The 26,797-nt window shown below is 44.2% G+C and overlaps 1 protein-coding gene across 26 annotated transcripts in view; it reads right to left on the bottom strand.

Moving 5' to 3' along the window:
* Nucleotides 1-26,797, bottom strand: part of nfasca (neurofascin homolog (chicken) a) — a 112,096-nt gene that overhangs the window by 45,136 nt on the left and 40,163 nt on the right. For 23 of the 26 annotated variants that reach the window (XR_004793428.2, XM_035630947.2, XM_047332599.1 and 20 more), the window contains exons 2-4: nt 10,375-10,442; nt 3,475-3,644; nt 264-281 (exon numbers count right to left, since the gene is read on the bottom strand). Coding sequence is in view for 25 of the 26 variants with exons in the window: in XM_035630947.2 (XP_035486840.1) it covers nt 264-281; nt 3,475-3,565 (109 nt within the window). In the remaining variant the exon portion in view is untranslated. Of the gene's footprint in view, nt 1-263; nt 282-3,474; nt 3,645-10,370; nt 10,443-26,797 lie in introns of all 26 variants that reach the window. The other 3 variants (XM_035630948.2, XM_035630946.2, XM_035630950.2) reach the window with 2 other exon arrangements.

The following is a 26,797-nucleotide window of genomic DNA, read 5'->3' as shown; positions in this document are numbered from 1 at the left end:
GTGATTTGTGTATATGTATGAAAAATCTGCAGATTGCATGGTGTGTGTTCTGGCGAGGGGATCGTCTGGTCATCAGCAGGGAGTGTGTAACCGTTTACAGACAAATACGCGGTAAATAACGTTTGTGAAACGTTGGTTTCGTGGGGTCTCTTTCACAGTCAGATCCGCCCGAGCATGACTGCAACAAGCTGTGAGCCATGAGATGTCAACTGAGCTGGTGGGACAGACACATCGGTGGTGGCAGGTTGAAAAAGGGAACTCACGCTCTTGCTGGATCCTTGCTGTTAGTCCGACGTAAAGCATAGAGAGACAAGGAAACAGGTGGACAAAGTGCAATGTGACGGTTAATCATATTAAAGACACAAAAGCATTCATAATACTACAAATCTAAATATTAATCGAGTTATTATGTTATGTCTCAGTGGTTCCCAGCTGGTGGGGTCCATTTTTAGGGGGTCGCATTTAGGTAGTTCAACTTTATCCAATGGGGACGATGTTGGTCTGTGTGTAGACCAGCTGGGGACCAGTGTTACTGCTTCAACACATACGTTATGTTGTACAAGAGTCTATGTGATCAAATATCTATTTCAGTTATTACAGAAATGAAAGAGAGAAGTGTGATGTACAGAATTAAAACAGAGACACATTGATCGTAGACTCACCTGTAAAGAGTTCCAATATCGGCAAAGCAAGTACAGTGAGGAAGAGAAAGACAACACACACAAGTTATGCTTTGGATTGTACATCTAAGACTCAAATACAATCTCAAACTGGTTCTTTTTTTGTGATAATTGATCATCTTGTAACAGAAGGGAAGCTTTTAAAGATTCATATGCATGGCTGTATTTAGGGGCCGTCACATCAAGGCCATACTAACCTGGACAAGCCACAAAATCCAAAATACTACTACCCTTTTCCTCACTTTGTGTTTTGCGCTGCTCTTATGAAGAGATCATTTATCATCATCACAGGGCTGGAGAGGTCTTGTCTTTGGGGCAAGACCCCAGCAGTGTATGAATGTGTATTAATTGGCGAATGTGACTTTTGCTGCAACAGCGCTTGGTCGAAAAACCCTGAAAAGCGCTGTGTAAATAGAGTCCGTTTACCATTGAAACTTTTCTGATTGTGGTTATGGAGTGACCCCATGTCAGCAGCTCGACCTTGTGTGTTACAGATCGGCCTGCATGTAAGGTGTGTGCTAAGTGTGCACATGCCCGCTTACATCCAAGCATATCTCATAAGGATTGATTTTGTTTCGTCAAGTGCAACTCTGTATGACAGTTCACTGAAGTCAAGAAGAATTCACCATGTGCCCCTTGTGAATGTTATCGTGTAGAGACGTGGTGAGTGTGCTAAGGTGTGTGCATGTGTGAGGATGTGTGCAAAGCACCCATAGATAAACGTCAATGGTGCAATTTCTTGTGAAGCAGATAAGTAGACACGAGGAAAAGAGGGGGAAGGGGTTTCTCTCTCCGTCTACTGAACTAAACCATCAGCCGTGGAGCATGTGGCGCCTTTGTTAGTGCCTCTGACACAGGGCTGCGAGGGGAGGGGGGGGGGGGGGGGGGGGGGGGGGGGGGGGGGGGGGTCGTGAAGGGTTGAACATTCATAATTGACGATGATTATTATGTGCATTGAAAAGCAGAAGAAAAATGGATCAATAGTCACAAAAAAATGAAATGAATTAATTCTAAATTAAAATGATGAATACAATATGAACATATTTGGACTGATTGTGATTTTGATGCTTGAATATGTTGGCCAGATATTCAAAATCAATCTCTTCAATGATGTTTAAACTGAAGTTAATATTAATCATTTTTATTTAATATTATTTTAATCAATGCTACGCTACGGGGGGGGGGGGGTCATTAGGGTGAAATGACTTTATGATTATCTCCATGGCATCAGCTGGAAGGAAGACCAGGCTGCAGCACATTGACATTATTACCTCCTCCAAGGCGGTTATGGGTTTTTTTTCCGCTGTCCGTTGGTTGGTTTGTCAGCAGGATTATGTAAAAACAACGCAAACGATTTTCCACAAACTGTGGTGGAAGGATAGGACATGGGCCAAGAAAGGACCCATTCAATTTGGGGGCAGATCAAAATTAATACAGCCACTAGAGGTCTCCTAACAATAAAACCAGAACATGGGTCATAATAAGCTGCCGCACACATGACCAATGGGGTCAGGTCGCTGACAGACATCAATAAACCACTTTGAATTACCCTTACAAAAGGTGCTATATGAATACATTTGACTGATTGATTGATTTGATTGATTTGTTGATCGACCAGCCAATTTTCAAGTTTAGAACAGACGGGACAAAGAGATGAGATCTGGAGTAAAGTGTTTTAACTAAAGCTTTCAATAAGGCACTGCAGCTTATATTTGGTATAACATCACTTGATACTGATGAGGAATTCAAAGATTTGTTCATTTTGTTAATGAGGACATTTAATGTTTATCAAAGATATTCTGTAATTTCATTCTGTGTTCAACTTTAAAACAGTGTTTTACGTTTTTATTTGTAAGGTTTGTATTCGAACCTTACATGTAATTCTTGCACGCAAAATCATACATCAAAATGTGCATCAAACCTTAACCCTACCGTGTGCCCTACTGAACAAGGAGTTCTTCCTAGACGTGACTGATTATAATAAAGCTTCAGTTCAGCTGCTCACCGTGGGACAAAGACGAAAAGAAGAGGTCACTGGGTTAGGAGTGTGTTATCCAAATGGCCTCGGCGAGGCAGGATGTGTGCATGTTTATGTCTTAGATCAATAGAGCATCATAAATCCAGGGTCGAAAGGTCAGGCTTATAGAAGAGCACACTGAGAGAGAGAGAGATATCAGATCTAACAGCTGACTGCCCAGGTGTCATGTATGTGTGCGACTCTTTAAACCAGATGTCTTTGGCGCTGTCTTTTTTTCATTGTGCTATTGAGGAACATCCATCTTTGCAGTGTGTGTGTGTGTGTTGAGCCCATATATATATATATATATATATATATATATATATATATATATATATATATATATATATATATATATATATATATATATAAAATATCTTAATATGGATTAATTAGGACCTGTCCTTTTTGATTTTGCCGTGAGGAAGCCCACCCAAAGAAACACACTACCACCCAGAGCTAAAGCATATGGGACAGCTTTCAAATATTGTGATGTCACAACTATACCGTTAGCAATGCCCCAAACATGGTCCACCTTTTGTTTTAACTTTATTAGCACATTAATAATCGTATTATTATGAGGAAATGACCTCTCATAACTAGCCTAGTACTATCATCTGGCATACTGTAGTTTGTCCAACATCGTGTATTACATATAGCAGCAATCTTGGCAACACAGATCATTCTTGTGTTAGCCTTTCTGAGCAGTCTATTTATATCACCATATGCTGGAACACATTGAGTTTGAGTGGATCTGATGATGGCCAGGTTACTTACCGTCTCGTGGGACTTCGATGGGTGTTGCTTCACGCCAGGATAGGAGTAACGACACGAGAGCCAGGGCTGCATGCCTGCCCTGCCCCAACATCTCTCACCCCGATTGGATCGCCTCGCCCCTCACCTCTCCTTATTGGTTGGAGGGTTCTCCTCACGGCCGCGCTGAAGACCTGCGAGTACAGACACACAAGCAGATGGCTGGGATGAAGACAGCATAGTAGACGGTACGGTGTATGCACAGTATAAAGTGTGTGCGCAGCTGTGTACATGTGTTCTGGTATGACAGAGTGTGTCGAGTCGACTCTGGCCTACATTCACAGCTGATCTCCCCGTGCAGCTCCTCAGAGAGAACAGCCTGGAAACAAAGCCGAGGAGCAGCTCCGTGCCACAGGCTCCAGTCACAGGCTGCTTCAAACAGACACTTTCACAGCAAAATGTGTAACAGTTTCAATTATTTGCCCAGAAATAATGACTTCAAATATGGGGAAAATCTAGGTTTTTAATCGTTTGATGCTGGATAATTGACTGACTATAGCCATGTACAGATATCAAGATGATACTCTTATACTCATCACAGTACTGCATTTACTGGACTTGATGATGAATACGTGTATTATACTGTTTTGCAAGTCCAAAGTAAGGGTTTTTTTTTTTAGTTTGTCATTTCTGAGCAAATGAGTCATTGGTTCTTAGGCCAAAGCTTTTTATTTTGTCAAGTTAAAGATTTTTTTACATTAATGATGCAAGTCTGACTTGAGTCCAAGTGGGACAACTTGAGACACACCTCTGTTCAGTTGTCTGTTCACGCCCAACGTGATTACAACACCGCAGTACTAGCAACACATTCGGTAACCAGGAGTTAGGGATTAAACTAGACCACAACCCTATGGCAGTGTTCCACAAACTGGTGTTCACTCCAGCGGATGCCATCCAGACACTCACTCAGACAATCAGAAAACAACTTCACCCAAAGATCCCATCTCTGATCTCGTCCACAGTCCGACCTGCCATCGGAAACAAATCTCGGTGGGTTGCCGCATTGTTGGACTAACAAAAAAGTCCATTTAGTTTTTTTATCATCCCTCTCAGTCTCCTTAACAAACATCTCTTTGTGCCTGTCATTCAGGGTGCACATGAGTGTCCGGTGGCCAACTGTGCTCCATGGTCCTATTGCCATCCATTGTCTACCGCTTTATCCATTTAAGGGTCACGGGGGGCTGGAACCAATCCCAGCTGATATTGGGCGAGAGGCGGGGTTCACCCTGGACAGGTCGCCAGCCTATCACAGGGCCACATACAGAGACGGACAACCATTCACTCTCACATTCACACCTACGGTCAATTTAGAGTCTTCAATGAACCTGGCCCCATTCTGCATGTCTTTCGACTGTGGGAGGAAGCCGGAGAACCTGCAGAGAACCCACGCATACACGGGGAGAACATGCAAACTGCACACAGAAAGGCCCTGATTGGTTTGAACCGGGACTCGAACCCAGGACCTTCTTGCTGTGAGGTGACAGCGCTAACCCCTACACAACCGTGCAGATCTGGTCCTATTGCCTTTTGTCCTAATTAGTGTTTTCTGGCCTCAGCAAATGGATTATTGTGAGAGGTCAACCCAAAGTCAACCCCTTCAAAAACCAAAAGGTGATCAAATAAATGCTACATTGATGTTTTCCTTCAGCCTGTCTGAATATTCAGCAGTGAGCCCACCAGCCAGCGCTTTCTAATTTACTCCCCGCCACGTCAACACGACAGCCAGGTCTGTGTACTGGCAACCATGCCAGGACCACCTGCCCTCTTTTAATCCCTGTCCCCCCGCAGGTCGCTGTCCCCCCCACCAGGACCAGTCCTCCTACCTGCTTCAATGTACAACAGAGCTCAAAAGCTATGACGACAGGATACATTTTAAATTAAGTGATGTGAAGAGTGCGGGGCGGGTGTTTATTTTTAAGTCTCCAGGAAAATAGTAGACGAGATGAACACGAAGCACGGCTGAGGTGCCGAGTGGGACTGACTGCAAAGGACACTGTATTACTGATTTTTTTTAAATAAAGCAATATACTTTGTAGTGAAGAGTGCATCTAATATCTTTCCACTGATGTTATTGTGAACGTAAGATTGAAAAAGTAAATTGTGTTGTTTTTTTTACGGTACTTTTGAGTTATTTTTTCTAATTTATTTTTCTTATTCCTGCCGATTTTGTGGACTGGTAAATGGACTATATTTATAAATCACTTTTCTAGTCTTGTATAACAGTTAAAGTATTGTATCTAAAAACTAAACGTTACGGAGGCTCCCTTTAAAAAACAATTGACTAAAAGAAACAACCTTTCTTAACGAAATAGTTTGGACTTTTATCATCAACTGTTGCTGTATTGTACAGTGAATAGCACAAAGCATATCAGCATTATGAAATTATGACATTCCATCAGGATAATATTAACAATGCTTTCTCCTTATGAAGATATAAAATACATGATGCAGTTCAGAGTCCTCCCGTATCTCTTTCAAGGGTGCAGCAGTGGAACAAGAGACTGACTTCACAGGAAAAGGGACAGGACAGCTTTTTGGCCTGAGGGCAGTTGTCAGATTTCACCCAAAACCTGCAAACACCTAGCACACACACACACACACACACACACACACACACACACCATCTGGTGGTATGTCAATCCTACAGTATTCAACTAAATGGCTAATCTGTCCCTGGGGAGCCAAGACCCCAGTGTGGGCTGGCATGAGGAGCCAATCACACACACACACACACACACACACACACACACACGCACGCACACACACACACACACACACACACACACACACACACAGAGGCATGAATGCAGGGAGGTACAGCACATGGTTAAACATGGTTGAAAACACACCCCTGACACACCCTTATTCCACTCAGCAAGCACACACACACACACACACACACAAACACACACACACACACAATCCAATATATGATTTAATTAATAGATCAGTTAATGAGTAGACCAGAGAGAGAGAGAGAGATAAGAGGACAGAGAAAGAGAGGCATCAGCAGAGGAAGTGAAAGCAGTGAAATAGGTCAGTGCTTGTCTCCACGTGTGGAACTCTCTCTACTCCCCACAGTTGATACACTGAGGATGAGAAAAAGGGGTCAGTGAGCATCACATACTATATACTACATATTACCTCACATGGCGGAGGGAAGTGGGATCTGCTGTAAGCTGTTCAATCCATTTTACAAGACTGATCACTGAATGTTGGCAGAATCACGTCCCACACATTTTTTATCATAGGAAAAATGTCAACAAAAAGAAAAACCTGGCGTCGTCTCCCATGTTTGTGTTTAAAGCATATTTGGATATTCTGGGAAATACACTCAAGTGGGGGACTATTTCTTTGCCAGGAGCAGGGCTTTTGTGGCATCTCGCTGTCACTATGAGGTTGCTAGGCAATGAGCAGAGACTCAGGGAGGTCCCCCACAAAATCCTCTTCCAAACCACACGTCGTTATTTAGATACGGGTTGTTTCGAAGCTTTAGAGAATCGTAAGAGTGGCATCAATCCACTTGACAAGAAAAACATATAACTGTACATTCCTAAAGTGTGATCATATCAGCACTAGTATCGAACGATTTCAAATGAACTATGACAGAGACTTACAAGGACGTGGAGGAGTCACGCCCAAAGGTAGGGACTCACCGACACGTCGTCAAACCCCTCACATCGACAAAGACCGCCTCCTCTGTCGACTCATGTCGCCTACGTCTGGCCGCGTCAGGAAAACGAAACTCGGGTCAACATGCTCAATCGGCAGAACAGCGGCTTATCGACGAGTGAAGATGGCCAGCAATTTCGGCGGTGCGGAACGCAGACGAGTTTAGACAGCCGAGCGTTGCTTTAGTGTGCTCTATTCTAAGTTCTATTCACCTAGACAGGGAATTCCTGGTATATGAGGTATATCTACACAGAGTACCCAATTTATTGGTACAATTTCATAATCTAATGCAGCAGCCCTGTAGATAACATGGTCAATTATAAAACAGGTAGCTCAAATCAAGCGATCTGATTGGTTCATAGCCGTGGTATAATGAGCGCATACCACGGCTATGACGTCGAATCAGTTTGCACAGGTCCGTATCCCTCCGCGACTGAGGGAGTGACGACGTGAGTAGACGTGAGTGAAGGTGAGGAAACTTACGAGAGCTGGAAGCACACGGTGAGGTTGTGAGGTTGTGTTTTGGCCTCGGGCTGCGGCCCAAAGTAGCCCGAGAACCCAGCTACCGTCTCGTAGCCTTCTCTCTGAGGAACGCTACTGTGTGTTGCATAGCAACCGCCGAGCACCGAGCAGGCAGCCAGGAGGGACTACTTTAAAAAATGTAAATTGTAGTGTGTGTCTATTACTTTCATTTCGCTGACGTTTGAGACTGAGGTTCTGTTCCCCTACGTTACCTCTCGGGGGACCCCTCCCATAAAAGCAGGTTTCCCGCTTTCTCTCTCCCCTTTTGCTAATGCACTCCACTGAAGAGGTACCTGACATTGTGTTCCATAATTTAGCACTTCTTTCATAAATTACATGTTCGTTCGGAAGTTTACGTTTTACCTTAAAGTTCGGTGTAATGTGCTGACATTTTTTTATTGTTTGATTTGTGTAGGGGTTTTATGACCAACATTGACTGGAGGGTGTAACAGTTTCCCTCTCCGACGACAAACTCCACATGATGAAATGACAATTTGTGTTCAGTGTCAGTGTCGTCTGGCAGGTTTGGTTTGGCTGGCACCTCCAACAGCTACAGGTTATTTCACATTTCCAGTTGACCTAGCTTACTTACTTTGGTTAACAACTGCAGGGACACAAGGTGACCTATAACAGACCTGCCCAAACACAACTAGATCACAGTTACTTTACTGCAGCCTGGGGTTCACATCATCAGCACATATTCAAACACACACAAAAGCATAAAAAAGCTAACCTACTCCTGAATTTTCTTAATACTTTACGCTTTCCTCCTTTAATCAAGATCACAGTTATTTCCACGAGACAAGGCCCTCTGTCATAAAGACCACAGACATCATCTTAACTAAAACGCCTTCGCAGCTTGATGTCTGTTTGAGTAAGCAACATTTCCATTTCTCAGGCCGAGCGCAGAGTAAATTAATTAATCATGCGATTAGTTCTCTTATCGTAACCCTCACAGATTTTATATTTCTCAGGAGAAGCCACTTAAAATGCAAGAGCTCAAAATATGCCTCACCGTTAAATGAACTTTGAAAGCAACCATGACGAGTATGAATGAGTCTCAATGATTACAGCTGCTAACACAATGAAGGGTTTGATTTGGGCTGGATTTTGGATTATTCTAATGGTTTCAAAGACTTGTGATGAATTGAACATTAATGATAACTGGTTTTACAGTTAGAGTGGGCCACCTCTTTGACAATGGATCGCTACAGTGCATGCTGAAAATGCATCATTTCTTTGGAAACAATTGGACGAATGCGTCTTTTATTGTTGTCTTTCAATTTTTTATGATTGTCATTTTCTTCTGCAGTCACATGAAGTTCATTGTTGTACTTCCTCTTTGTCCTGGCAGAGAGAGCATTCATATTCAATGCTGCTGAGTGCTACTGTCGCAATTCTGGGACAAACACAAAGCGAACAGTTCCGAGGGAGGTGATGTTCGCATGTGTGCATTTGTGTGTGATCCATAATTTCACATGTAGAGTGCATATGAATCATAATGTCATGCCTGCATACGGAGCAGGCTTGTGTGTGTGCATGGATGCTTGAGTTTGTTTGCCTCATCCTTGCTCTGCTCTGTATTACATGAAGCTTCAGCTAACTGTACGGCTTGATCGCAGCTTTCAACTCTTAACAAATGTAATGCCCTCTCCATTTCGAAATTCAGTTGTGATAATGGACAAGTTTGATGATGAAGTTGAGAGCTAGACAATGTTTTTTTGTGTATTTGTTTCATTCAGGTGTTCAGAGAGTCATTGCCAGAGGATAAACAGTGAACTGTGTGACCCACACGGAAGCCGCCGCTTCTATTAAGTCATGACTGACCATGAATTCATTTTTCCTAATATATGATTTACTTTACATTTGCACGTACATCCCACTTTTGTATTCACGACCCTGTATATTCAATATGTATGTTAAATACAGTAACTACCTTAAGATAGCTTGTCGATAAGGTGGACAAAATTGAGTTTTTTTCCACTTGTTATACAAACTTTATTTCGAGAAAAAACAAAAAATTCTATGCCAAATATTTCCATCGGACAACAGTAACATGTGAACAATCAAATTCCTGTCGCTGAAAAGCCTTGTTCTGAATACCAAACCTGGCCATTTCTCTGGACTATTTTTCTTTTCCAAATCTCATGACTCAATAGAAACGCTGGAGGCATTAACACATGAACTGGCCCCTCAACCATTCCGCTGACCTCCATACATGCCCCCAAACTCAGAAGCACTACCTTCCTCTACGAACGTCCCAAAAATAACCCTCCACCCATCGCACACAATTATCGTCAGCCCTCAGCCATAATAATGGCATGACTACCAGCAGTAGTGCACACACACACACACAAATAAATACTGCAGGTATACTGTACGTGTACGTATTCAGCTGCTGCACTCATCGCAACCACCTAACAAACAGGGAACATGCATGTAGGCCTATTGATTAGATCATGATTTATCTCCAATCCTCTACCTGTAATCAATTAAGCAACAATGTTGCAGCAAGAGAGAAAAGAAGAAATACATTTGAAAGTTTTTTTCACTCATGAATTGTGGAAGTCACGTTTTTCTCCTTTTCCTTTTTTATGAGCTTGAAGAATAAGCGAACAAGTGAGACGCAGGGGAGATTATGGTAAACACGTATTAAACTGACTTACGTACACGTAAGTGGACACGTGGACACGTGTATTCCGTCTGTCCACCCACTCTGTTGTGACCACTTAGCAGACCTGAGGAGAAACAAAGAGAAGAAGAAAGAAAACACTATTATAACCTCATAAACTATGTTTAAAAAAAAACAAAAGGCAATTAAAACAGTTACATTTTCAGTGTCTGGAATCAGTGCACTACATTAAACAAGCACCGTGTGTACCAGAGGTCAAAGGTCGTGCAGACTGGACCAGTCGACAGGCCACGGAAAAATATGAATATGATCGTAGCTGAATGGCTTGTGAGAGACAAATGAACACGACAACTTGAGCCAGATGTGCTGACTGCTCATAAGTCTTTGTTAGCCTGAGCTCAGGAAGAGGCAGGAGAGGTAGTAGAATCAAGCAGACAGCCGCAGCGACACACACACACACACACACACACACACACACACACACACACACACACACGCCTCAGGACTGTCTGCATCAGTGTTGCTTCTCCAACTGTATGTATTTGTACTTTCAAAGAGCTTGTCTGTGCGCCAGCCGCTGGCCTTGGGTTCACAGGATGCTCTTTCCCTCGTTCTTTTTTGTCTCGCCGGTGTATGGCTGATGCAGCACACACACTCACACACACACACACACTCACACACACACACACACACACACACACACACACACACACACACACACACACACACACACACACACCCAAACACAGTCTGCCCGGAGAACTGGAGGGAAATGGAAAGCACACAAACACACTCTGTTTCTTCCAATACAGTGGGTGCAACTGAATAAATTCTATAAAAATAAGCCCAGGGTTATGAGTTCCTGGTTTACCGGCACCGTGGTGGGCAGGTCAAAGGTGCTTTCACAGTGTTTGTGTCTCTGAAAAAATCTTACAGCATCGAAAAAAAAATCGTAATGTCCTGTTCACGTCGCTGCTGATTGGAGCTGGAGCCATCTGTCTACATATGGAGGGCCAACGGCTACACGTCAGGATGCAAATTCTCCACTTTGAAGGCCTGACCTATCACCTGACCATCCTCTCCACCAAGCCCTCGACAACGGAGCTCCTTCTTCGTAAGACTTATACAGCTCCACTGTCACAAGGACCGTTACCGGAAATCTTTCCTGCCACAAGCCACAAGACTGTACAATACTTCACCTCTGTCTGACAGGAACACTATATAACACAAATATATCTATCTGTCTGTCTGTCTGTCTGTCTGTCTATCTTTACACTATCTTTCACATTGCTTTAACAAACTTTCAGAACAATTTGGTTTGACTGAATGACACAGGCTCATTGGCTCCCTCTGCAACAAAAACTCAACAAAATGATTTATCTGTCTATGTTGCAATTCCGGTGCGTGCGTTTATGGTACTGGTGTGGCACAAACTAAACCAAACCAGATCGGTCGTTAACATGGAGCCTGGCGGTATCATCGTCTCATTTGGAAATATTTGCTGAATTTTATGAAAAAGTGTATTGGATAACTATTGTTTTCAGTCCCTTTGAAGGACAAACACAGCTCATCAACAATTCACAAAAGGACGAGATACGGTTGACTTAACTTTCTACACAATACGTGTTAGTGCAGCTGCACATTAAGTGGTATATTCAGAATGGTTGAACTTGTCATTCAGTACCTGAATATACTCAACTACAAAACTTTTTTTTTTACTTTTTCTTGTAGAAACCTGCTCCAAACCTGAGGTGCTGTCAGAGGCTTCTGGTGCACAGACAAGCCTCGCTCTTCTAACCAATCAGGGAAGCAAAAGGGGGCTGGCGTGCTCATGCTATTCACAAACAGGCTTGTGGTCCGTTACTCCTCTCAAACGGAGGCTTCCCGGCAGTATTGGCTGCTGGAAGACGCAGACTCACAGGCCCACAAGCTCCCGATTCCCGCGTCGGCTTGGAACCGTGGACGTGGCACATGCGGGTGGTGCCGGGCGCAGAGTGATGGAGCAGGGAGAGGGAGGACTCGCATAGTGTTGTCGCTTCCACACGATCTGATGACCACGGTGTTCATCCAATTTGTGTTAAAGCTATACAGTATACCCCCTGTGAGAACAGTATGGCAAATATTGAACATCTGGCGGAGAATTGTTGAACTAGGTTAAGTGCTTTGCCAAAGGGTATGGTCGCAGTATGCCCTACTTGAGGGGAGTGTGGAGATAAGTGGGGCTGCAGTGCCGTACGTACAGCGCACACGCTCCTTGCCATCTTGTTCGGCAGCAACGCAGTCCTCGCTGTGCTCAAGAGCAAAGAGTCAGACGGGAAGTTCTGAACCTGACCCTAACAGCAAAGCCTTTAAACCCAAACTGACCCCAGACCCAAACCAGCGGCAGCAGGACATTAACAAAAGAAGGTGTTTAAGGCTACTGATTAGAGTAAATGCGGTGGTTCGGATTGAAGTCCCCGTTTGGCTCTTGCTCCAACTTCTGCATGTTCCACAGTCTGACGATAGCCTGTACGAATGGTCCCATTCAAAGTCATAGCACGAGGATCATGTCATGGTGGGCTTGAAATGACGCCATGTGCCAATCAGGAATGAAGCTTAATGCAATGTTCTAGAAACCACTGTTCATGTTGGTACGTATTTTGACCAGCTACAGTAGTAGGCAGGATCTTTAGCTATAGCTTGATCAGCAGGACACCCACAGCCTGATCGATCCGCAGCGACCAGCAGTCAGCTGTTCGGAGCATCTTCAGCGTCTTCCTCAGGGTCTTTAGTCTGAGTCCTCAGGACTCAATGCTCTGTGGGTGTTCTTAATAGCTCGATTTCATGAGGCTCCGCTTAACTAATCAGATTCAATTTGAATATACGTGCAATTCCAAAGATTTGTTATCATTATTGCTAAATGACGCCTAATCGGGTGCTAAAATATTGTAACTAGTTACCCTGTGATGCACGTCAGTAAAACCTGAGGGTTGACGCCACTGCAACTGGACGAGACGGTGAATCATTGTAACTCTTCTTCTCTTCAGCTTCGCGTGTCGCAGCTCCGCGCTGCCTTCACAGGAACAGGACACAAGACTTTCATTTGATATCAATAGCAGCGCTGTAAAGCGGTCTTGTCGTGAACTTTACAGTCTTCATTAAACATTGTTGTCTTGTAGGGCTTGAGGATTAATCGTTTTTCGAATCGAAATCGCCACTTGAAACAGCGCAAAATGCAGATATAGCAAAAGGCTGTGATTTACAATACGTTCTAAATGCCGTGCTGCGCATGTACTAGTCATCCTGACCAATCAGAAGTTGCCTAGGGCGACTGTGTTTGCCGCGTGCATGCAAATTATAATCGCAATCGCAATATCTGTTAGAAAAATCGCAATTAGATATTTCCCCCAAATCATTCAACCCTATTGTCATGTGAAGTCCACTGCTCTCTGTCAGCTAACTTCATTCATTCTTCACTATCTCTTCTTGCTGGGTGCGCTTGTTAATGTCACATTGCTGGAGACTAAATAAAAGTTTCCCCCGCATTTCTCTGTTATTCAGGAGTGTAATCCTAATAACATTCATCCATTGTGGCCTTCTCAAGAATTCTGTTCCAAAACTATTGGCATTGCTGACATGTCAATATTAGTGGGAGTTTTAGAAATAGAAATTATTTAGCAAAATATTAACTTATTTCATTTTAATTTATTTTTGATTTCCGAACATTATCTGTATACACATTTGCCTACACCTACCTCAAACACTCTTCTAAACACAGAGTCCATGATTTTCCTATTTTCAGAACTGCCAAAAATACAAAGAGAAACAGTTTTCTCATGTTTGCCTGCCGATTCGGCTTCATTCATATAAATGAATACTTATTTGTACATTTATTTCTTCATATAAATGCATTTGAGTGTTGACTGACAAATGTCTCAGAATCAACAGAGGGAGGAAGCGTGTTAGCTCTGTCTCAAGGAAAGGTCCGAGTGGGCTGTTAATAACAGAGCCTGCACAGGATGTGAGAAGTGAACCAAAAATGACTGATGTTGATCAAATACACCTCGGTTTAGGTGACCTGCTTTCAACAGCCTCATGGGACAATACGTGTGTGTGTGTGTGTGTGTGTGTGTGTGTGTTGGGGGGGGGCACTTTGATGTCCAGTCTATCACCTGCCAGTCCCTGCTGATTTACTATAACAGGTCTAGCATTCAACCATTCACTAATGGCTGTCCCTGAGGTGTGTGTGTGTGTGTGTGTGTGCGTGAGCGTGTGTGTGTGTGTGTGCGTGCATCCCCAACCTCTTGTTCACACTCCTACTATGGCCTTTCGACCCAGTGCATTACGGTGCTGAGACTGAGGAGACGAGGTAATAAATGGCCCTTACACACACTGGAAGGTCAAGGGTCACATGCTAAAGAGGTTTTGGGAGAAAAAAACTGTATGACGGTGACATCATTTCCTCCGTGTAAATGATCTTTGAACGGGTTGCCAGGACAACCACTCTCTGGAACTGATGTGGTAATTGGGAAACGCGTGGGAGGTGTTGGGTTAATGCTGTATGAGTATACTGGCATAATAAGCACCATTTGTGATTCAAATGTCAGTTTTCACAGAATGTGTTGTTTCTGAACTGCATCGTCATTATTTGTATCATGAGAATTTGCTATCCAATGACCAAAAAGTAATTTAGCTTGTTTGTTTTGTGCTTTTCCAAAGAGCACAGTTCAGCAGTGAATATGTTTCTACTTCCTACCTGGCAGCCATTTGTGAGAATATTCAATTTGCTTGCACTGAATAATCCATCACAGTGAATATGATACGACGTCTGTGAAAAACATTACCCTTGTGGCGGTAATGTGGTTGAAAGCATTAACTTATCTTGTGATGCGTTCGTGTGCTTTCGAGGGGCTCTGAAATCTGAGAGGAGAGTTGTCTGCGGAACAGCTCTGTGTTAGTGATAAGACTGAAACAAAAACGTATATAAATACAGTTAGGCCTGTCACAATACGTTATCTATCACACATCATGATACACTGCAGGCAACAGCCATCAGGGGCAGTTTAGGCTTAAGTGTCTTGCCCAAGGACACAAGGCATGCAGACTGTCCAACAATCAACCAGAAATTCTACAATTGGTACTTTTTAAAGAAATCTGTTGGCTCACTAATGTTTACGTTACTGTAATTTGGCACAAGACATCAGTATCAGCCATAAAATCATCATCATAGTAGTCTAATTTATGCATCAAACCCCAAATCCACATGGTTTAATGACCTGTTTAGGTTAGCCACAGTGTATAGACTGTTACTTCTTCCATTGTACACGCACAGACATTATGCATGTACAGTACGTGTAAAATGAACCCTCCTTTCCTCTACATAGCCCCGCTCAATTAACCCGTAGCCCCTCGAAGGGAGAAGAACAGGGACCAAACAAAGCGGTGTCAAATTGCAAACCCGGTCTTGTGCACCGAGCACCACCTCAAGGGAAGGTGAGATGGAGGGAGGATGGAGGATCGAGAGGGTGCAGGCTGAACGCACGGTTGCCAGGCAATGCGTGTGTGTGTGTGTGTGTGTGTGTGTGTGGATGTGTGTGTGTGTGTGGATGTCATTCTTGGTGGGGGCTGCAGCTCGATGTTGCAGAATGACCTAGTTTTAGTCGCAAGAGAGAGGAAGAGCGAACGGGAAAGGGAGAGTCGGAAAGGAGAGGAAACAAAATGGGGATGCAGCGGCAGGACGAGCAGGTTCACTGGTTTCATTTAGTAGTAAGGCAGAAGTGAAAAGAGCAGGAGGAGGAGGAGGAAGACGGGGTGGGGGGGGGGGGGTATACAGGCAGGAAGAGAGGTGAAGAAGAAAGAAGAAGATGTCCCCGAGGGTCAAGAAACCAACAACAGAGAGGAAGTTGTAAAAAGGGGAGTGTGTGTGTGTATGTGTGTGTGTGTGTGTGTGTGTGTGTCCAGCCCTGAGGGGAAGCGCCCTGCAGCACGGTTCCAGATAAATCAATCCCAGAGTTCCTGGAGTGTGTCCACACAGCCTCTTTTATGAGACCTCTTAATAAATGATGACTGCCACCTGCAGCAGCGGGAACACAAACATCCCATATGCAAACTGTAACACTGCTGCACTTACAAACGGTGTTCTTTGTAATTTAACTTGGCGGCTGTAACTCCAGCATGAATTAATAACAGTGCTGCTATTACCTGTTATCAACACCGTTGCAGTAATTTACTTTTTGTCATTTTCTGTAACACCAGGGCTGCAACTGTCGATTATTTTCTCGATTAATCGATTCGTTGTTTGGTCCATACAATGTCATTAAATGGTGAAAGATCGTGTTTCCCAAAACTCCAACATGACGTTTTGTTTTGTCCACACACCAAAGATATTCAGTTTACTGTCACAGAGGAGCAAAGAAACCAGAACATATTCACATGTAAGAAGCTGAAATCAGAGAATTTTGACTTTTTTTTCACCAAAACTACTAAAAACTACTACTGTAACAACTAGAACGACACTCAGTAGAGCACATACCTCCGGCCAAGCTCAACCGTTCCCCTAAATTCAATTGCACCAAATAGCACACATTATCAGTTCCCTAAATATGCTGATTTTTTTTAAAAAAAATCAAGATTCATGCGTTACTTCCTGGGAAATCAGTAAAAAAAAATGTAAAATCGCAATCGCAAATCTCATTGTTAAAGAAAGTGATGAACGTATCCTGGACCAGCCCCTTTGTCCGGATCCACACGGAAATGTAATGGGTTCCTTCACGGCCCATGTCCCAAACTGACACCAAGTTTTCGTGGAAATCCGCTCTGTAGTTTGAAAACATGCTGGAACAGAGCGACTGTACCTCAACGCTAGTGGTTACATCTGTGCTCATCTCACAACTGTCCCTCATGACAACAATCCATTTCACTTTCCAGTGACAGGTCCTCCGTGGGGGGAGGCGTTGAAGGACAGCAGGAAATGAGCCTTTCGGAGTGATACATATCAAATCAGTCGAACCACATCATAACCATTGTCTCATATTCCAGTTTTTAATAAAGCATTAATATCAGCCATGAACTCTTTATCAGGTCAACTGGCATCACCAGCATGTATTTCACGTGATGCTAACAGGGAAACCGTAGTGAACCCAAACCTGTGTATGACCAAAAACCTCTCACACAAGGAAAAACGAGCAGAGACCAAGTCGTCCGAATCCTGCACAGATCTTCCAGGACTTTGAATCAAAAGGAGTTCATAATATTTGAAGAGGAAATGCAAGCGACGGAGGGACCCCCACCAGTTCGTTACCCCCTGTCAGTTTCTACCCCATCACACCCGCAGAGACAGAATGGAGGCAGGCTGGGGGTGGGGGGGGGGGGTCAGTCACAGATGTAGACGGAGAGATATCAGCAGCAAAGTCCAGAGAACAGACAAAAGACAGAGGACCGAGGACAAGGGAACAAATTGAGTCCGCGTGCAACGGGGGGGGGGGGGGAGTGGGGATCGAACCATCGACCTTCTGGTTAGCGGTTAGCGGACGCCCCTCATCGTCTCCTGAGCAACGGCCGCCCGCAGGTGATGAGACAACCACTTCTCCATCCTTGCACACACCGCTGTGTTCATTCATTTCATTCATCGTCTACCGCTTTATCCATTTAAGGGTCGCGGGGGGTCGCTGGAGCCAATCCCAGCTAACATTGGGCGAGAGGCGTGGTTCACCCTGGACAGGTCGCCAGCCTATCGCAGGGCCACATACAGATACGGACAACCATTCACTCTCACATTCACACCTACGGTCAATTTAGAGTCTCCAATGAACCTGACCCCATTCTGCATGTCTTTGGAGTGTGGGAGGAAGCCGGAGAACCCGGAGAGAACCCACGCATACACGGGGAGAACATGCAAACTCCACACAGCAAGGCCCTGGTTGAACCGGGATTCGAACCCAGAACCTTCTTGCTGTGAGGCGAAGGTGCTAACCACTACACCACCGTGCAGCCCATCACACCGCTGTGTGTTACGACAAATAAATAAATAAATACGTGAATGAATGTCTACAAAGGCCAATTCATCAGCCCTGTTGTATTTCATATCAGTGGTTGAGCCATCGTTTTTGAAAACATAAGGATTATATACTTCGTTCGTATACCTGTGAAATCTCCATGTTGGCTGTCCAAGCATCAGTTCCTCAGTTGAAAGCACAGACACTTACGTCTCAATTCTTCTGTTCATTAAAAGCTCACAAACAATGAGAGCAATAACCACGAGAGCTGTCTGCATACAGGTTTTTCTTGTGTGGTGTGTTTGTACGGGACTTGACAAAGAACCCCTCCTCCCCTTCCCTCGGTCCTTCATCTGAAATATTGAAGACCCCGCGCTGACGGACAAATCACACTAAAGACTTCCCCTTACACCTCTGTCGTGACATCACGAATTGATGGCATACAAATAGGGCCATTTAGTGACGCCTCCGGGCACCACGCCCGCCCACTGGGAGCTGGCCGCCGCCCAAATATGTTCAGCTCCAGCGATGGGTTTTCAGTGTAGTATTAAAAAAACATTAAAAAAACAACAATTTCACAACAACAAGTCACATTTCTGTGCCACCATTACGACATGAAGTACTCAGCCCGGAATCCTGGTGAGCCGGCCCGCCAGACGGTGCCGGCGACCTCAGCGAGTGGGCACCGTGGGCGGGAGAGAGGCCTGCAGGCAGCTGGAGGTCGCATGAATGTCAGCTCTGGTCTGAGGGGCTCAACCGGAGGCTTATGACAGGAGCACTGAGGCCCGGCTCCGCGGGAGAGAGGCTATCAAGGGCTGAGTCCTGAGTGCATGTGTGTGTGTGTGTGTGTGTGTGTTGCACACAGATACTTTGGTAATGTAAGGGGAAGATTTTATTAAGGAGAGAAAAAATAGTAGCATCATGACTTCCTGGTCTCACATGGAATGCCACTACGGACCTAACGTCCTGCCTCAGTTCTACTTCCTGGTTTGACACTGAATGTGGACATTGGACATGAATCTCGCTGTGTAGAATCCTCCAGTGAGCAACTGCAACCTGTGTACACACAGGCTGACACTAGCAGTTACTGCATAGTCGACTGTCAATAACTTTTTTTCAATTGTTAAATGACAATGACGTCTGTTGAAAAGGGCCAATCACCAGGTGCCAGATTCCAAAGTGACGTCTTCGAAGGATTTGTTTTGTCCAAGCAACAGTTCAGAACAGAACAACACCAAGCCTTTACGCAAGGAGAAGCTGCAGCAAGCAAATGATTCAATCACTGTCAGTTTTCAGAAACCAGTTATTGTTTTGAGCATCGCTGTAAAAGTGGTGGATGTAATTCCTGTAGCTCCAGATGAAGCAGGCATCCTTAAGACCGTAAGACGACAGAAAGGGTTCAGTTTGGCCCTTTCTCTCTTTCCATCCGTCTCCTCTTCTCCACCTCCCCTCGCCCACTCACACTCCCTCTTTCTTCCTTTATCCTCCTCCCCTCCTGTATTCTCATCCCTCGCATCCCTCCGTTGTCTTTGCCAACATGATGATGTCATCAATATTTGACTGTTGTTTGTCTCTTTGGAACTCATGTCCTGCTCAGTGTATCACTCCTTTCCTCCTTTCCTCCATTCCACTCGTTCCAACCTTTAATCTGGCCTGATGTTTTTTTTATCCCCCTTTTTTCTCCTCTTCCTCCACAACGGTGGAGATGTTGGGCCGCCTGCCCCCTCATTAGTACATCTGGATCCCACTTTGTGCTCCCCCCTCCAACCATCCGTGCCTCCAGCAACCTCCCACCCCCCTACCCGCGTGCCCCCACCCCAAACTCCCTCGTTTCTCCATCCCTCCTCTCTTTTTTCTTTTTCCTCCACCTCGATCGGTCCTCGACCAATGAGAAAACTTCCTGGTCACCAGGGCTCCTTAGCAACAGCCTCACGAGGGGAAAGAGGGATGGAGGTGGGGGGGTGCAAGAAGCAGAGAGATGGGGGGGCTGAATAGGGACCAACCACAGCGGGAGTGTGAGGCTGGATGTGTGTTTGCCATTATCAAAGCCTTGCATCAGAGAAGTGTGTGTGTGTGTGTGTGTGTGTGTGTGTGTGTGTGTGTGTGTGTGTGTGTGTGTGTGTGTGTGTGAACACAACACAAACACCCCACAGTCCTACTTCCCCGCCTGGCTCACACTGTCTGTCTTCACCTCTCTGTACACACAAAAACAAAAGACTGCTTCAGAGTCTTAATTAATTTAAATCAAAAACAGCCTAATATCAAAGTCAAAAGATGGGTATGAAAAGCATGCAAGACTGTGTTGTAAGCTCCCGAGTGGTTTAAGTGACTGAATAAACATGAGTCCAGCATGGTGGGGTTTTTTACAGCGTAGACACTATGAGGCGTGTGGTTTAAATATGTCCCGTCCATTGTGCTCTTAAACACCAGCACGAGCAATTACTGTTCTGCGAACCCCCCCGACCGTCGGCATGGGAGGCGGACGCGCAGCCAAGGGAGCTAAAACTCTTGAGCACACACTGCACTGCGCGCACCCGACTGGCCGGACCCACGTTCAACGAGCTGAACAAAACAAAAGACACACACAATGAAATCCCTCTTCCAGATATTCGCGCTGGGTGACGTTCTGAAAAGCCGCGCGTTGATCGAGGCCGGCGGAACCCGGATGGTGAGGTAGATTAAACGCGAAGCTCCGCGGGACGAGCACTGACAGTGGGTCGATTTCATCCTTGTATCGCACTATAGTTCACAAAATGTCTATTTTATCGCCCTCTGGGTATTAACATAATTCAGCAGAGGTGGGGATATGAAGACCAGAAGGGGGGAATCCCACGTATCCCCCCCCCCCCCGGGGAACGCACCCTGACTATACATCATTATGGAAAGGAGGGCAACATAAATAGGTATTAGAAAAATATAATGGACTGACTCTCGGAATAAAATGTACTTGGCGTCTGTGCTTGGTGTCTAGAGTACACAGCCACCATCGTATCACAAGAACACTACATCGAAAACCAACCAAAAGTTACCTCTCCGGTAATTCCTCTACTGTATGTCTTAGTGGACAATTTGAGAATTAGAATCATTTCATCTTGACCTGCTCTGGATGGATGGATTAGGATTCGGATTAGGATTATGTGGCTTCTGTACACATAGAGATTTTCATTTTAAGGATTTCCGAACCGATACCCTACTACAGATGCTAGCTAGGAATAATTTGACATTTGAGGAAATGGGACTCACTTTCTCGGTTAGTTCAGCTCAGCCTAAAGACTGGGGACAGTTGGAAACAGGTACTTTCTCCTCACACTTGACCTTCTTACACACGTACTTTACAGTGCATACATACATTAATGCGACGTGCACGTGTGTGACTTCTCAGTGGACCACTGAGGTCATGCGTGGGCCTTTCATTCATAAGTCATGAGGAGGCTTCCCGCGGCTCCTCCGTGCAGGACACACCTTTAATATCTGTATTAACTTTTCCCCCTCCGTGCTGAATCTCATTTTACCAAACGTTAGCTGTTTCCTTTTGACTGAAGCGTTAGATTTACACAAATCCAGACACCTTAGCAGTGTATAGAGGATATCATCTTCACAGGGTATTGACTGTGTGCTTTCTATATGTGGCCACAGATGGGGCTTCTTTCTCAGTCGGTGGAATTTGTATCGGTTTGTTTTACATTGAGCTTTTGTAATTGGACAGTGAAGTACCCTCATTACAATCCATCATGATCTCTGTCATCAAGTCACTATCATTGTCTGAACTTAAGGATACACATTAAATGTTATTTTTTATACAGTGGACTAAAAAGAAATGATAAGCAAAAGCTTTAAGCCCGCGTGTCTCTGTGGAACACCTGCACATCATCTTATCGTCCGACATAATGCACTTACACTTCACTGTGGACTTAATGTCATTAGACACAAGACTGAGTGTGTGTGTGTGTGTGTGTGTGTGTGTGTGTGTGTGTGTGTGTGTAAGCATTGGTACCAGGCCTAATTTGCCATCATGGACCCATCTGCCTTGAGGATAACACTGGCTAGTCTGTTCTGCTGCCTCACACACACACACACACACACACACAATTTACAACCTGTGAAATGACATTAAGTCCATTATGATGAGTGTGTGTGTGTGTGTGTGTGTGTGTGTGCATGTGCGTGTGTTTGTCTATAGGGACACAGACAAACCTCCCTCCCTTAAAATACTGGAGCCCGACTAATAGGGATTTTGGGGCGACGATATCGATATTAGGGAGTACAAGATCTTCAATACTGATACATTGGCCGATTTATATATATGTATATATATTCAGTGTTTTACAACTATAAATTGAAAACAAAATTACAAATACAACCAAATTTTACAAAAAGAAACATTGCTTTTACGTCAAATGTAAAACATATATGCACATTCGAAGGCTCTTATCAGTTGGCCGATAATAACGGTCAGGCCCTAAACATATCGGCCGATATCGATATGTGTGAAAGGCGAATATCGGCCGATTTTGTCATCGTATTATACATATTATACATCGGTCGGGCTGCAGAAAAAATACCTCTTGTCTGAGATTGTGATCATGTTGACGGATTGGATGACGATTGGTGAATATTACAGTGAACTGTTGTGAAGGAGCACTTCTCTTAGTTTCAGTCTCTCTATATGCTCCTCATGTCCGTGTCTGGCTTTTTCATGACACAATAACTCCTCAATGAGTGAGCATGTGTGTTTGTGTGTGTTTGTGTCTCTCTGTGTTCTTGTAAGATGACGTGCATGCACAAGTGACATTGTGAGGATTTCCCCGCCCCCCCATGGTGTTGAAATAACTGACATTTCAGTGTTTGTGTGTGTGTGTGTGTGTGTGTGTGTGTGTGTGTGTGTGTGTGTGTGTGTGTGTGTGTGTGTGTGTGTGTGTGGCGATCGCTGCACTCACTCACTACTAAAAGGTGTGATAATGTGTGTCTCTGTATGGGTGTGAGTCTGTGTGTTGGGCACGTTGAAAGGGTTCAGGCAGTTCGATGGGGTGTGCATGTGTGCACATGCGCAGCACAAGAGTGACTGTGTGTGTGTGTGTGTGTGTGTGTGTGTTTGTGTGTGTGCTTATAAAATAGCATGAGTGATGGCGCTGCAGAAAAATCCAATTAACACGTTGGAGATATTTATCAGGTACCGAATACTCTCTCTCTCTCTCACTGTGAACTGTTGCACAGAAAGCCTTTCAAGCACAAAGAACAACAGTCTGGTGTTATCAGTGAAAAGAGGCTGAGACGACGTCCACACTGCCAGGTCTCCATCATGATTGAAATGTCAATACCACGTAAAAAACGTAAAATGTAAAACTGTGCATGATTAAGACGTCAATCGAGTATCTGCGTTAAGATTTTAACACTGTCTAACAAAATGGCTGTACTGAAGAATCAGCTCTCGAACGCTGCCCCCTGAAGCAGCCCACAGCCCCGATGGTGTCTGACCAGACATGAACGTGTATTAACTTGTTTTTTATTGAAGTTCTCTGTGTTATGGACAACTTTACCGAGAACCTCATATGAAAGTGAGGACTGGAGTTATGTGTTGCTTTCTGAACAAGTCCCACTGAGCATGTTTTCATTACTAAATGAAATTCAAAAATACCCTCTCATCCGTCTGCTTTGTGATGTTAGGTACATTTTTCTATGTAACACAACAGAAAAGAAGAGTGCAAATTGAGATAAAAATATGGATATTCAAATGTCAGAGCATCGTGATCTACATGTCATGTGGGCGACCGAGTGAGGCTGCTCCTGCAGCAACGCTGTCTCAAATTAAAGGAACCATTTCACGAGTGAGTGGACCAATGGCCAATGGCAAGCTGAGCCCCGAGAACTAACCAATCAAGAGAGTCACTGAGTGGAAAAACTGTATGAGAAAGGGTCACCACCAAAGAGCATGTTCAGCTTGAGTGTAGCCACCACCACATTACCCCCGCTCTGGTTTTTCATGCATCAGTGTTTTCTTTTTTTTCTTGGTTACTGAATGTTCTGTACAATGGTGAAAATGGCCAATAATAGCAGTTATTAGCAAGATTTTAATAAATCTTGATCCCATAGGTCTTGAGATGACACACACCAAATTTGAAGTTGCTGGTGTGAAGTGTGACCGAGGAGTTCGTTAAAGTATGACGTGCGAAAATGTCCAAACTAAAAACAAAATGGCCGACCTCCTGTTGGACGGAGGTGATGGCGACCTGGGGCTTTTTTGTAGGTCGTGATGAGATACGCGTGCCTACCAAATTTCGTCCATCAACATCAAATTTAAAGCAGGGGGAAATGTGGCAAGGCGCTCAATCGGTTCTGATGCGTGTGCAAATTCTAACAACACGTTTAGACCGACCAAAAGCCGATTCACTTTTGCACAAAAGAAGTTCCTACAATCACAATAGGTCCTCGCCTGCCAATGCTTGTCAGTGGCTCGGGCGCTAATAACAAAAAGAAACATTTTAGGCCTGTGTGAGTGTGTGTGTGTGTGTGTGTGTGTGTGTGTGTGTGGGACCCAATGAAAACCGGCCTTTGATCACTGATGTGAGCAACCACATCTCACATTATCTCATCAATTAGTTTTCATATAAAAGGTTTTTCACTCAAGGAGCCTCTCAGCTGGCAGCCCAGACCGACATTCCAGTCAGTCATCCTCCTGTTCCACAGCCAACTGCCCTCCACTCCGCTGCTTTGAGAACTACTGTCAACACTACTGACTCAGATTTAAATCCATGACATGCAGCTTTCACAGGGTTTTAGTGTTTGACCTTGACCTTTTTTTTGGGGCTTTCGGTGCCACTGGTGCTGTTTCTACATCACAAAGTCTGGTAATCACAAATGGGCTCACGTCATTACTATTACTATGGCATGTGGGGATCGAACCCCAGATCTTCTGGTCAGTGGACTACCCACTCAACCTCCTTGTGCCACAGCCATTAAGTTCACATCATCTATAAATGTTGTTGATTCACATTTCTGGAAAATAGCAAATATCTGGAGAGTTGATGAAGTGGTTTCTGGTTCTGATTAGACTTCAAACTGAACAATCTCATTTCACTTGGAGAATTCAAACAGTTATTATTAGAACACTTTCCCTGAATCTCGCAACTGCCGTTGGTTTTCCATTTGTGCATTTTTGTCTGTTGTGTACTCTTGCCATCTGTAATTTGTGTTGTTTTTTCTTGCTGTAAATGTAAAATTGATCTCAGGCCTCTGATTAAATAAAAAAATTAAAATTAAATTAAAATAAACATGTTAATGGTTAATGTTGGTGAAAGATCCTGTTCTGGTTTAAAACTGTACCTCTAACCAGAACCTGTGGCGGTCCACCCAGTCCAGATGGAGGGCGCGATGCCACCACAAAGTCATTGGGAAATAATTAGTGGAGTATATGAACGTGATTTCTTGAAGACAGGGTTGTGAACACACACACACACACACACACACACAAACACAGATGTAATGTGGGTAAGGACCCTACCAATGGGCACAATTTTACACAAATTTTGCTGCATAGTAGCATGCAGTTTTTTTTCCTTCTGCATGGGGAATAAAGCCAAGGCAACACAAATAAGTCAAGCTGTACTGGTCAAAGAGTCACTGTGCCACCTGTGCAGCAGCCTAGCATGACCCCTAGATATGTGTTATTGGTGGAAGACCCCCAGAGGCCATCGTCATTATGACAGAAGCAAAGAGGAAGTCAGGTGATGTACTATTAAGAGGGAGCAGGTTTGGATAAATCAATAATCAGCATCGTTTCTTTCATACTTTTACTATACCTTCCACAAAACCGACACAGGTCTCCATCCATAACCAAGTTGTGACCTCTCCACAACCTTGACGTCAAATGTCTGGTCGCCTGCAGCCGGGACAAATGACCTGTATGCTTGTTGAGGTTGCACATAAATCAAACCAAACACGGAGCTTCCCACATTTCTCCCACATCTTCCATAGTTTTTTCTTCTGTCATCAGTTGATCTGCTCGGTGAAATAACCGCCTTTATTTCAATGTTGATCACGGGGAAAACAAAGCTTGTTGGATCACATAAAAACTGTAATGATATAATATACCTGCGAGTGTGAGACGGAGTATTAAAATAATCTTCAGTTCTATGGTTCCTGCAAAACTGACTGAACATTTCATGACAGGAACTTGGTTTATGCCGCATGCAATGTTTTTTTAGTTCAAATATTCTGCTGGTGAGGGTTTATTCAATGCTATCCGGCTACACACACACACACACACACACACACACACACACACACACTTTCTCTCTTTGAGCCAACAGATTAAGTGGACATGGCAGAGGAGTCATCTAGAGCTCAATCACTATGATTACATAATATAGAACAGTCCAAGAAGCACAGACAGGGGACTGATGAAAAATATGTTTTGTAATCCTACTACTGTTTATATTCTACCACAATATTGATTTCATTTACTGTAACACACACCTTGTTTAATGCTAAA

This window comes from Scophthalmus maximus, chromosome 6 (assembly GCF_022379125.1).
Source record: "Scophthalmus maximus strain ysfricsl-2021 chromosome 6, ASM2237912v1, whole genome shotgun sequence".
NCBI classification, from domain to species: Eukaryota; Metazoa; Chordata; class Actinopteri; order Pleuronectiformes; family Scophthalmidae; genus Scophthalmus; species Scophthalmus maximus.
Note: the sequence above shows the minus strand (reverse complement) of the source record. Positions and strands in the feature narration are given on the sequence as shown.